Below are 13,804 nucleotides of genomic sequence, written 5' to 3' on the forward strand. Positions count from 1 at the left end.
AATAAGAAATATTGTTAAGAATGTAACTTCCTCAGGGTTTTCATTTCTCAGTTTTATCAGTTGATAGGAATTTCTGTTGTGTTATCCCCATGTTCAGAACCACTAGGTAGCATGTCCCTGTGTTTTATTGGCTTTCTACCTGTTGAGTTCCAATTATCCACACTCCTGAATGTCTGAATATATTTCGTATTGTCTGAGTGAATTGTTCATTGGGATTGTGCTGTACCAAGAAATCTTAGAGTTTGGGAAAGACAACAGCTTGAGAAGCATGTTGAAATGCTGTGTGGCAAATTTTTTGCTGGTGTAAACTAGTGCAGTTCCATTTGGGCCAGTATGTGTCTTAGTACTCCAGTGGCTGACCAGTGGATTCCACCTTTGCATGTGTGCCATAGTGGTATCATGGCTGCATTCTGTTATTTCATATGCCTTGTTAAGCACCCAATAAGGTTTAGTATTAGTATCATGGGCAGGCTGACTGCACACTGATGGAAGTACAGTGATGCCTTGTGCAGTCTACTTATAGTCACCACAGTTTCAGTGGCATAATGTGATGGTGTGCTTTTCCTATTTTTTTAAAATCCTAATTTGTGCTGCGTACATGTCCTGTTCCTCAAGTAGCCCTATTAAAAAATGAAGGGGCCACTTGTGAAATAAGCCACTATTCAATAGGGGTGAGGAGGGCCAAAGTGTTCTTCAGTGGGATAATGGCCATTGTTGTTTGCAGTGAACAACAATTCTTGGTTGCAACATATGAAAAAAACATCTATTGCACATCTGGGATTTCTTATAGATCTTATGTAAATCGGAAATAAAATGAAAATCTCTGGAGACTGTGTGCATGTGCGTGTATGTAAAAAGCAACAGCAACTAAAAAGTGGAATTTTGTAGGTCACGATATCAGAACTGTCAAGGCAGTTTTATGAACCACCACTAGGTGGGACACAATCATATCTGTTACCTACCCACAGACTCCTCAGTTGCTCAATCCTAATGTCTGGAGGGAAAAATGTCTGATTCACACAATCTTCTAATTTTGTATATTTCATTATCTAAAGTAAGCGAAAAGCATAAAATAAAATGCATGCCAACAAATCAGATTAATCTATGAAACTAAAAGCAAAGGAGAATCCATTAATCAGAGAGTGGGTTAATGTTAGATCATAGAATCAGACTAATTAACTGGTTGATTAAATCACATTAAATAGCAGTTGTTAATAAGCTTTGTGTGATGATTTGGAGTTCTTAAGGCAGCAGTCTTCTTAGCTATCAGCCCCCAAAATAATATGGCATTATCAATCTTGGCTCTGAATGATATATTTATATTCCACCTGAATGGCTGGTACAGGGAGGTTCAAATTACTGCCAGGTTGAAGTCAATGTTGAGACTATAGCTCTGATGCCAACTAATGTAGTCTGCCCAAATTATAGGTGGTTAGGCAACAATCTCTCTTCCCCCTCTCTCCAAACTGAGTTATATGGAACATTGCAGTACAAATCAAGATGTGCTAGATTGTTACATTTAACTAGCTAACAAGAGTATAGGTGAAAACAATTTTAGGATTTAAGCATACAACTCCTAATGCATAGGAGGTGTGTGTGTGATATTTTAGAAAGTGAGTGGGCAGTGACCAAACCAAAAAGGTCAATACTTACATAAGATGGCTGAGTAATTATTTCATTCAGCCTCAGGAAAGTAGTACGTGGTTGAAAAGATTAGTAGTCAGTGGTTTTCTTGGTTCTGTCATTTAATATCAATGAACTGGCTAGCAGGTTAGAAGGTATTTGCTTGTAAATGTCAAATATTTGGTGTTGCTAGACTGTTACCCTGTGGCAGCCAGCCTGAGTGGTGGAGGGAAGCAATAACCCTCTTTGTCAAGCAGGATGGCATTGCATAGCCAGCAACCATGACCAGCAGCAATGGATTCTCCTTTGCTTTTAGTTTCATAAGGTGGTCCCTCTTGGATCTCCTCATCAGTAGTCCCTTGGCAAACCAGAATGGGGCACTTCCCTTCTGGCATCACTCACTGGGGATGGATTAGACCACTTCAATGCAAACAAAGAGACTCCCATTCCAATAATTTCAGGCTCAAAGTCCATGCATCTCAAAATATATAACCAAAGAGTCTGCAGGTCCAAATATTTTAAGACAGTTGAGGTCTTGGGTCAGTCCACGAACATTATCTCAACTATCTTACAAAAGTCCAAACTCTCTGAAATAATTTCTTTTAAATTGCAGAGCTAGCAAAAAATTGCAGCTGAAATAATAGGAAAACAGCAATTACTCATCTGTGCACACAGAGGAAAGTTCCTCTTTCTTCAGGTGTTCTGTTTTAAGGACAGTTGTTCTAATTTCTCTTTTATAATTTGGCACTCAGCAGTTAAATGCTGAACAGTTTGGGTGAAAGGCTTAACTGTGACAGAGTGGAAAGTATCTGTCTCAGAATCATGGTTTTGGGGAGGGGGGTGGCTTTTCAGGCAGGCCTGTATCTGCCTCATCCCTATGAGCTCGGAGATTTACCAATATAGATGTTTTCCTGGGGATATGATTTCCTAGGTGCTGGTGATCGAGCAATGGTTTAATTGGTTCTTACAGATCTGCCAACTCTTTCACAAGTCAGCTCTATTTTTTTTAATTCTACTTTCTCCAAGTACAAATTGTAAATTTGGGATCATTTTCACTGATTTTTTTTTTTTTTTTGGAATATCTTCCTCTTTAAATTTAAATTAAAGTAAGTTGAAATCATATATCTTTTTTTGTTTTCATGATATTTTATGGACATATGCTCTACTGGCTTACCAATTAATTTTTCAAAAGACCCAGATGTTGAAGTTTGTATGCAGCAAATCAAGCTTTTCAATTATAGCTGGCTTCACATCTGGTAAACTTGGTTCCAGAGATTTCCCAGGCCTCGGAGGAAAATGTGCAGCTGTTCTCCTTGAAGGCTGTACAGCATAGCCTAAAGTGTTAATCTGTTAAGGGCTGAATCTTATTTATGGCATATTTGAACTATATTCCTGTACCGCCAAAAGACACAATCCATATCTCAGCAATTGCAACAGCTGGTCCTCTTGATATAGTACCTAAAAAAAACATGGGATGGAGGGCTGAGCATAATTGGTTTCCTTTGCCTTGTTTATGCTGTACTTATTGTCATGGTCTCCGCTGAATAAAAACCTGTATCAGTTTCTTTTCGGGAGAAATTGAGGGTTAGGTGCTTAGAGAGAGGTTTAGGTGCACCTAGTAGTATTTAGGGTTATAGGAGTATCTTAGAAATATCAACGAAGAACTGTGTGCTGAAAAAGCCAGGTACCCCCACACATCCTCCATTTGTTTTTATTTCAGGTTTCGGCAAATACAGAAGACTCCTCAATGAGTGGCTATTTATATAGATCAAAGGGCTGCAAAAAACCATGGAAACACCTGTGGTTTGTCATAAAAAATAAGGTGCTATACACGTATGCTGCTAGTGAGGTAAGGAAGCATGGAATTTTTTTTTCCTATTTTAAAGGAATGCTCAGTAATGAGACCCATAAATTAGTCTATCTCACTGCAGTATAGCACTTTGAGTCTTCCCTGAAAGAGATGGAAAAATCTGTGAGGTGTTCAGCTGTTAACTAGATGATGCGCCTTTCTGAAAACATGGTAACTGAGTCACAATAGTGACCTTTTCAAGTAGATATTATCTGTTTTGCTGCATCAGTTTGGAATAATGGCAGATGCCAACAGCATGCAAGCACACTGGAGCATCTCAGCTTGTTGCTTCCACCTGATGTACTTGTGGATGTTTGGAGAGAGCAGACTTGAATACACCTGGCTTCTCAGCCTGCCTCCTCCACTCTGCAACAGTCTCCTAATGCCTGGTGCTCCAGCTAGAAAAGAGAAAATGTGACAACACTTATGCCATTTCCATTTTGCTCAGCAATGTGTTAATCTTATTGAAGCATGGATGTGAGCTCCATAAATTTCAGCCCAGACGAAGGAAGATGGGTGTTTGTCAAGTATCTGTCATGTACACTACCTCTTTACAATATTGTCCAAATACCTTACTGAACATTTTTTAAAAACCTTGGTTTTTTAAACCTTTTGCAATTATTTATAAGTCAGTTATGGAGCAAACTATAGAAAGCACAGTTGCCATCCATCACAGTTACCAGGCAAATTGCACCTCTGACCCTTCCTGAGCACCTCTTCCCAGGTGTCAGGCTCCTAGCTGTCACCTGGTTCTGGATAGAATCACACAATTCTCCTACTCTCAGGCCAGGCCCTGGGTTACAGTCCTCTAGTACCAGTTGTAATTTGCCTGAGCAGGTCTGATTTACGCCGAGACCCTGCAATCCTGTACTCTGTGCGGCAATGAAAGTGGTAATCAGTGACCAAACAGCCTCCTGAAAGCAAAGTATCATTTATTTGGAACGAAGCATTTCAGAAAAATCAGACCTTAAAAACAATAAAAAAGACTATCTAGCTTACCACCTTTAACCATCTTCCATGAGGAGACCCTGGTAGGACTAACTCCCTGTAGACTCTTGCACAGAGAGCCTCTCTCTGTCAGCTTGTCTTCCTGTTGGAACTTGCTGACATTCTCTGCAGAGCCCCAGACTGATTTCAGACCTAAGGAAATAATAATCTTCAGAAAGGTCATATCCAAATGGGAACTTTGAAGTTTATAATCTAGTCCTTCCTTCCTCAAGAGTAGTTAAGTGTTCTCAAATGTAGATATTCTTCTATCCAAATGTCGGAATTTAGGAATTGCCATACAGAGTCAGACTAAATCCATTTAGTCCAGTATCCTGTCTCTGGCAGTGGCTAGCACCAGATGCTTCAGACAAAGGTGTAAGAACCCCATATTAGACAGATGGGGGATGAGACCCACTCCAAACTCTCACCCAAATCTCCCAATAGTTAGAGATTGGTGTGGAGGTGTAATATCTAAGGTTGTCCCGCAATTAAGAAAATTAATCACGCGGTAAAAAAAAATTAATTGCGCAATTAATAATAGAATACCATTTATTTAAATATTCTTGGATGTTTTCTACATTTTCAAATATATTCAATTACAACACAGAATTCAAAGTGTACAGTGCTCACTTTATAGGTATTTTTGATTGAAATAATATTTCAGTTCACCTCATGCAAGTCCTGTAGTGCAATCTCTTTATCATGAAAGTTGAACTTACAAATGTAGAATTATGTACAAAAAAAACCTACATTCCAAAATAAAAGAATCTAAAACTTTAGAGTCCTACTTCTTGTTCAACCAATTGCTCAGACAAACAAGTTCGTTTACATTTGCAGGAGATAATGCTGCCGGCTTCTTGTTTACAGTTTCACCTGAAAGTGAGAACAGGCCTTTGCACGGCACAGTTGTAGCTGGCTTCGCAAGATATTTATGTGCCAGTTGCACTAAAGATTCATATGTCCCTTCCTGTTTCAACCACCATTCCAGGGAATATGCTTCCATGCTGATGATGGGTTCTGATGGATAATGATCCTAAGCAGTGTGGACCAACGCCTGTTCATTTTCATCATCTGAGTCAGATGCCACCCAGCAGAAGGTTGATTTTCTTTTTTGGTGGTTTGCGTTCTGTTGAGTCTCCATCAGAGTGTTGCTCTTTTAAGACTTCTGAAAGCATGCTCCACACCTCATCCCTCTCAGATTTTGGAAGGCACTTCAGATTCTTAAATCTGGGGTCAAGTGCTGTTGCTATCTTTAGAAATTTCACATTGGTGTCAAATTTGCATTAAAAGTGTTCTTAAAATGAACAACATGGGCTAGGTCATCATCTGAGACTGCTAGAACATGAACTATATGGCAGAATGCAGGTAAAACAGAGCAGGAGACATACAATTCTCCCCCAAGGAGTTCAGTCACAAATTTAATTAACGCATTGTTTTTTTTAACAAGCGTCATCAGCATGGAAGCATGTCCTCTGGAATGGTGGCTGAAGCATGAAGGGACACATGAGTCTTTAGTGCATCTGGCATGTAAATATCTTGCAACGCCAACTACAACAGTGCCATGTGAATGCCTGTTCTCACTTTTGGGTGACATTGTAATTAAGATGTAATTAAGATGTGGGCAGCATTACCTCCTGTAAATATAAACAAACTTGTTGTTTCTCTTAGCAATTGGCTGAACAAGAAGTAGGACTGAGTGGACTTGTAGGCTCTGAAGTTTTACACTGTTTTGGTTTTGAGTGCAGTTACATAACAAAAAAGCCTGCATTTGTAAATTGCATTTTCATGATGAAGAGATTGCACGACAGTATTTGTATGAGATGACTTGAAAAATACTATTTCTTTTGTTTATCATTTTTACAGTGCAAATATTTGTAATAAAAATAATATAAAGTGAGCACTGTACACTTTGTATTTTGTTTTAATTGAAATCAATATATTTGAAAATGTAGAAAAACATCCAAAAATACTTAATACATTTCAATTGATATTTTATGGTTTACAGTGTGATTAATCACTATTCATTTTTTTGTTAATTGCATGAGTTAACTGCGATTAATTCAACAGCCCTAGTAATATCCCTTCCAAAATTTTGTTGTTGTTAATTATAATAACTGGATATTCTTATAGTCCATATGAATGTCTAATCCCTTTGTGAATTTTATTAAGTTCTTGGCCTCAAAAACATCCTGTGGCAATGAATTTTACATTCTGTGTTCTGTGAAAAAGTATTTAGTTTTATCAGTTTTGAATTTGCTCCCTTCTAATTTCATTGAATGTCCCCCTGTTCTTGCATTGAGTCAGGGAGCTCCCATCTACCTTGTTTAGGCCCTTCATTATTTTATATACTTTCATCATGTCCCTTCTGAAAAGTCCTTTTTTCTAGATTTACTTTGATAGGTTAAAATGTCACACCTTTTTGTCTTAGAAACCATGAATTGGGGAGTTCACCGGATGTTTATCAGTGTCTAGGTACACTTCTTCTTCTGTGATCTCACTTGCATGTAGTGTAGGAGCTTACTTGTTGGCAGTGTAGTTCAATGCAACTTTATTTTTTGTCGTTCGTCATGCAAAATCTATTCTAAACTGCTCTATAGAATTATTAAATTAGAGAGAGTACCTAAGGGGAGGATGGAGTTGAGCAGTATGGGGAAGGGGAAAAGGATACCTTTAAACCAAGATTTGAAATGGAATGAAGAGATACAAGAAGGCTGTTCCATTCCAGATAGTGTTAAGTATGGTGGTGAGACTGTAGCAGGACAAAGAGATCAGTGCTAGATGCCAAGAAAGTGACAAGGAGTTAGAGAGAAACCAAATCTGTGAGGTTTGCTGTCTCTTGTTCATTAAATCATGTATGAGGAAATGACAAGAAACACGGTTTTGTGGAATATGAACTGTAAATTATTATAAACTTAAAATAACTGGATGCAATAGTGTGGTGCTTAAAGATTTATAAAATATCACATCAGGACTGTAATATTATAAGAGCTAATTTTGTGCTTGTGTGTTTAAATTAGGATGTTGCAGCACTGGAGAGTCAGCCTCTACTGGGATTCACAGTCTCTGAAGTAAAGGATGAAAACTCAGAGTCTAAAATATTCCATTTACTGCACAAAAACACTTTATTTTACATATTCAAAGCAGATGATCCTCAGTCAGCTCAAAAGTAAGTAACCATTTGAATTCAGTCCTGCCTGTCACTTTTTCCCCAGGGAATGTTTCATATGTCATTTCTTTAATGTTCACTCTGTCGGCGCGCACGTGACAAAGCTCACTTATAATGTGCAACTTGTTTTTAAGAAATGCTTGGTTAAACATCAAAAATCTGTAAGGCTTGCAATAATGTAATTTCAGTTGTTACATTTACATATAAAATAATTGGTTTCATGGAGATTTACGGTCAGATCTTTGTCAATCAAAAGTGAGTGGAGTCAGTCACCTTTCAATCAAAAGGCTTCAAAAAGATAAGCAGACTACATGCTGGGCTGAGGAGTGAGGGTAAGAGGAAGGGAAAGTATAGCCTTTATGGAAGAACTCCTCTTTAGTTACGTACCATCATAGTTCCAAAGGATTAAAATAGGAGGCATTTTGTGCTGTTTTAATTTAATTCCTTCATCTCTAAATCTATTTAAAATAAAGTTCAATGATAAAATGTATTAATTCAGGAAATTTTTAACACTAAGCTAAGTCTATATCTTAATTATTTCTTTTCTTCCCAGCTAGTTTTATAAGTCCTATCGATTTTTTGCATGGCAAACTGAGTTTTGTTAGTATGCTCTTTCATTGTAGAAGCAGAATGATTTACCTGTATTCACTGGAATTGTATAGAGACTTTTGTTTGTGGTCCTTATTTGATTAAGTTTTAGGATTTACCCCCATGCAGCAAAATGGGAGGTGACTATGCAAATACATCTAGTGTATCTTGCTAATAGATCTGGCTGGTTGCTTTGTCTGGTTTCACAACAATTTCCCAGAATTAATTTTACTTGTAACAGAGTAGCCATTAAGCGCTAAATATTCCGATAGAATATTTTAAACATGCAGTTAAGCCTGAAGTTGTTTGTAAATGCTACAAACAGGAATATTTCAAAACTGTAATTTAAATGTCCAGAGCAATTAACTAACTGAGCACATGCATAATACTGTTTTTCAAAAATATGTCCAGAGCAATTAACTAACTGAGCACATGCATAATACTGTTTTTCAAAAATCTGAGAATGTTTTCTTCCTTGCAAATGCAGTTTGATCAATCCCTCCTTATTAGTTAAGACAGATGTCATCTTGTATTTGCACTATGCCTTTATTTGTACTTATAAACAATTTATAACTACTTTCTTCCCTATTCAGATAATGGCTTTTTGTAACTGGATGGAAAACTAGTAACCAGCAAAAGTCTGTTTTTACTGATGCTGAGATCCTAGTATTAATTACCTTACAAAGCAAGTTTCCCCCAAATATTTAATATCCCATAGAGATTTGTCTGTCGAAACCAAACCTGTGGAATACATGCTCCTCTGACATTATTAAAAATTAATCTTTTTGCTCGTGTTCCCCATTTAATGCCTACTCTCTTATTTTATTCTTCTTAACCCCTAATGAAGAAACATCTAACACTGGTATTTGTATAACACATTACACAGTTTTTTCATTCACTTCACAAATAACATGAAGTTCATTAAATTTTAGTAACTATTTTTTATAAAGTTTTAATATAAGACTCAATGTAAAGTTGTTTAAAGGAAAATTAATAGCTCTGATATTTCTATAATGTGCTTATTCTAACTGTCAAGGTATTTATTTATTTGGTATGATTTATTCTGAATTGCATTGGTCATCTTTATTTGAATATATTGTTAAATTGGAGAGAATAGAGTAAAAAGCAATTCAGATGATAAATGGAAAGAAACCCAAAAAAGCTTATATATCTATGTGGCAACTGACAAAACTACAGTTTTGTTTGTCTTGAGAAAAGTTTAAGACTTGCCAAGACTGACAGACATCTCGTCTAGCTTAGGACTATCTAAAAACTAAGCTTTATGGTTTGATGTCAGAGAACAGTCTAGGAGCAGAGGTCTGAACTCAAGGAGTGGGTGTATAGACTAGGGCTGTCAAGCAATTTAAAAAAATAACTTTTATTTTTTATTACAAATATTTGCCCTGTAAAAAAAAAACAAAAAGAAATACTATTTTTCAATTCACCTAATACAAGTATTGTAGTGCAATCTCTTTATCGTGAAAGTTGAACTTAGAAATTTCCTGGTGCAAGTGCTAGAGGAGCCAACTAGGGGGGAGCTTTTCTTGACCTGCTGCTCACAAACCGGGAAGAATTGGTGGGGGAAGCAAAAGTGGATGGGAATCTGGGAGGCAGTGACCATGAGTTGGTTGAGTTCAGGATCCTGACACAGGGAAGAAAGGTAAGCAGCAGGATACGGACCCTGGACTTCAGGAAAGCAGACTTCGACTCCCTCAGGGAACGGATGGGTAGGATCCCCTGGGGGACTAACATGAAGGGGAAAGGAGTCCAGGAGAGCTGGCTGTATTTCAAGGAATCTCTGTTGAGGTTACAGGGACAAACCATCCCGATGTGTCGAAAGAATAGTAAATATGGCAGGCGACCAGCTTGGCTTAACGGTGAAATCCTAGCGGATCTTAAACATTAAAAAGAAGCTTACAAGAAGTGGAAGGTTGGACATATGACCAGGGAAGAGAATAAAAATATTGCTCGGGCATGTAGGAATGAAATCAGGAGGGCCAAATCGCACCTGGAACTGCAGCTAGCGAGAGATGTCAAGAGTAACAAGAAGGGTTTCTTCAGGTATGTTGGCAACAAGAAGAAAGCCAAGGAAAGCGTGGGCCCCTTAATGAATGAGGGAGGCAACCTAGTGACAGAGGATGTGGAAAAAGCTAATGTACTCAATGCTTTTTTTGCCTCTGTCTTCACTAACAAGGTCAGCTCCCAGACTGCTGTGCTGGGCATCACAACATGGGGAATAGATGGCCAGCCCTCTGTGGAGAAAGAGGTGGTTAGGGACTATTTAGAAAAGCTGGACGTGCACAAGTCCAAGGGGCCGGACGAGTTGCATCCGAGAGTGCTAAAGGAATTGGCGGCTGTGATTGCAGAGCCATTGGCCATTATCTTTGAAAACTCGTGGTGAACGGGGGAAGTCTCGGATGACTGGAAAAAGGCTAATGTAGTGCCAATCTTTAAAAAAGGGAAGAAGGAGGATCCTGGGAACTACAGGTCAGTCAGCCTCACCTCAGTCCCTGGAAAAATCATGGAGCAGGTCCTCAAAGAATCAATCCTGAAGCACTTACATGAGAGGAAAGTGATCAGGAACAGTCAGCATGGATTCACCAAGGGAAGGTCATGCCTGACTAATCTAATCGCCTTCTATGATGAGATTACTGGTTCTGTGGATGAAGGGAAAGCAGTGGATGTATTGTTTCTTGACTTTAGCAAAGCTTTTGACACCGTCTCCCACAGTATTGTCAGCAAGTTAAAGAAGTATGTGCTGGATGAATGCACTATAAGGTGGGTAGAAAGTTGGCTAGATTGTCGGGCTCAACGGGTAGTGATCAATGGCTCCATGTCTAGTTGGCAGCCGGTGTCAAGTGGAGTGCCCCAGGGGTCGGTCCTGGGGCCGGTTTTGTTCAATATCTTCAAAAATGATCTGGAGGATGGTGTGGGTTGCACTCTCAGCAAATTTGCGGATGATACGAAACTGGGAGGAGTGGTAGATATGCTGGAGGGCTGGGATAGGATACAGAGGGACCTAGACAAATTGGAGGATTGGGCCAAAAGAAATCTGATGAGGTTCAATAAGGATAAGTGCAGGGTCCTGCATTTAGGACAGAAGAACCCAATGCACAGCTACAGACTAGGGACCGAATGGCTAGGCAGCAGTTCTGCGGAAAAGAACCTAGGGGTGACAGTGGACGAGAAGCTGGATATGAGTCAGCAGTGTGCCCTTGTTGCCAAGAAAGCCAATGGCATTTTGGGATGTATAAGTAGGGGCATAGCGAGCAGATCGAGGGACGTGATCGTCCCCCTCTATTCGACATTGGTGAGGCCTCATCTGGAGTACTGTGTCCAGTTTTGGGCCCCACACTACAAGAAGGATGTGGATAAATTGGAGAGAGTCCAGCGAAGGGCAACAAAAATGATTAGGGGTCTGGAACACATGACTTATGAGGAGAGGCTGAGGGAACTGGGATTGTTTAGTCTGCGGAAGAGAAGAATGAGGGGGGATTTGATAGCTGCTTTCAACTACCTGAGAGGTGGTTCCAGAGAGGATGGTTCTAGACTATTCTCAGTGGTAGAAGAGGACAGGACAAGGAGTAATGGTCTCAGTTTGCAGTGGGGGATGTTTAGGTTGGATATTAGGAAAAACTTTTTCACTAGGAGGGTGGTGAAACACTGGAATGCGTTACCTAGGGAGGTGGTAGAATCTCCTTCCTTAGTAGTTTTTAAGTTCAGGCTTGACAAAGCTCTGGCTGGGATGATTTAATTGGGGATTGGTCCTGCTTTGAGCAGGGGGTTGGACTAGATGACCTCCTGAGGTCCCTTCCAACCCTGATATTCTATGATTCTATGAAATGTAGAATTACGTACAAAAAAATAACTGCATTCAAAAATAAAACAATGTAAAACTTTAAGGCCTCCAAGTCCACTCAGACCTACTTCTTGTTCAGCCAATCACTCAGACAGACAAGTTGGTTTACATTTGCAGGAAATAATGCTGCCCGCTTCTTGTTTACAATGTCACCTGAAAGTGAGAACAGGCGTTTTCATGGCATTGTTGTAGCCTTCGTCGCAAGATATTTATGTGCCAGATGCACTAAAGATTCATATGTCCCTTCATGCTTCAGCCACCATTCCAGAGGACATGCATCCATGCTGATGATGGATTCTGCTTGATAACAATCCAAATCAGGGCAGACTGATGCATGTTCATTTTCATCATCTGAATCAGATGCCACCAACAGAAGGTTGATTTTCTTTTTTGGTGGTTCAGGTTCTGTAGTTTCTGCATCAGAGTGTTTCTTTTTTAAGACTTCTGAAAGCATGCTTCACACCTTGTCGCTCTCAGATTTTGGAATACACTTCAGATTCTTAAATCTTGGGTTGAGTGCTGTAGGTATCTTTAGAAATCTCACATTGGTATCTTCTTTGTGTTTTATCAAATCTGCAGTGAAAGTGTTCTTCAATCAAACAACATATGCTGGGTCATCATCCGAGACTACCATAACACAAAATATATAGCAGAATGCAGGTAAAACCATGGAGTAGGAGACATACAATTCTCCTCCAAGGAGTTCAGTCACAAATTTAATTAACGCTTTTTTTTTTTTAACAAGCATCATCAGGATGGAAGTATGTCCTTTGGAATGGTGGTTGAAGCATAAAGAGACATATGAATGTTTAGCATATCTGGCACGTAAATACCTTGCAATGCTACAAAAGTACCATGTGAACGCCTGTTCTCGCTTTCAGGTGACATGGTAAATAAGAAGCAGGCAGCATTATATCCCGTAAATGTAAACAAACTTATTTCTCTTAGCGATTGGCTGAACAAGAAGTAGGACTGAGTGGACTTGAAGGCGCTAAAGTTTTACATTGTTTTGTTAGGGAGTGCAATTATGTAACAAAAAAATCTACAGTTGTAAGTTACACTTTCACAATAAAGAGATTGAACTACAGTACTTGTATGAGGTGAATTGAAATATACTTTTTCTTTTGTCATTTTTACAGTGCAAATATTTGCAATAAAAATATAAAGTGAGCACTGTACACTTTGTATTCTGTGTTGTAATTGAAATCAATATATTTGAAAATGTAGAAAAACAACCAAAAATATTTAATAAAATTTCAATTGGTATTCTATTTAACAGTGTAATTAAAACTGTGATTAATTTTTTTGTTAATGGCGCGACTTAACTGTGATTAATCGACAGCCCTAGTATAAATATATATAAAATGGACTAAAAACCTACATTAAAAGAACATTGTTAAGGTTACAAAGTCAAGCCCTCAAAAGTAAAGAAAAGCCAGAATTATGGTTGCCTCTGGAACATTAATTGTGGGCTCCATGTGTGTATGCATTATGATAGTTTTTAGTTACACAATCACATTTTTTCCCCACATGATCCATTCATAGAATGGATGTCCAGTTAATGAGCAGCTGTTCAATATTTTGTTTTCTCCTCGTTCAGAATGGTCCGAGTCCTTGTTTAATGCACAATATTCAAACCCTTTTTTCAAGACCCTTATTAATTTCCTTATGAGCTTTTCTATCGCACTCATCACTACAGTATGCGATCACTTCACAAACATTACTTTATTTT

At 38.6% G+C, this 13,804-nt stretch overlaps 1 protein-coding gene across 2 annotated transcripts in view; it reads left to right on the forward strand.

The window, feature by feature from the left end:
• The window catches only part of FGD6 (FYVE, RhoGEF and PH domain containing 6), a 104,024-nt gene that overhangs the window by 87,589 nt on the left and 2,631 nt on the right, over positions 1–13,804 (forward strand). Inside the window, exons 19-21 of one of the 2 annotated variants that reach the window (XM_073327514.1) lie at positions 3,344–3,472; positions 7,477–7,625; positions 12,652–12,819. In XM_073327514.1, the coding sequence (XP_073183615.1) occupies positions 3,344–3,472; positions 7,477–7,625; positions 12,652–12,736 (363 nt within the window). In that variant the 3' untranslated portion in view covers positions 12,737–12,819. Of the gene's footprint in view, positions 1–3,343; positions 3,473–7,476; positions 7,626–12,651; positions 12,820–13,804 lie in introns of those variants that run through there. The other variant, XM_073327515.1, reaches the window with a different exon arrangement.

Source organism: Lepidochelys kempii, chromosome 1, assembly GCF_965140265.1.
Source record: "Lepidochelys kempii isolate rLepKem1 chromosome 1, rLepKem1.hap2, whole genome shotgun sequence".
In the NCBI taxonomy this organism is placed as follows: domain Eukaryota; kingdom Metazoa; phylum Chordata; order Testudines; family Cheloniidae; genus Lepidochelys; species Lepidochelys kempii.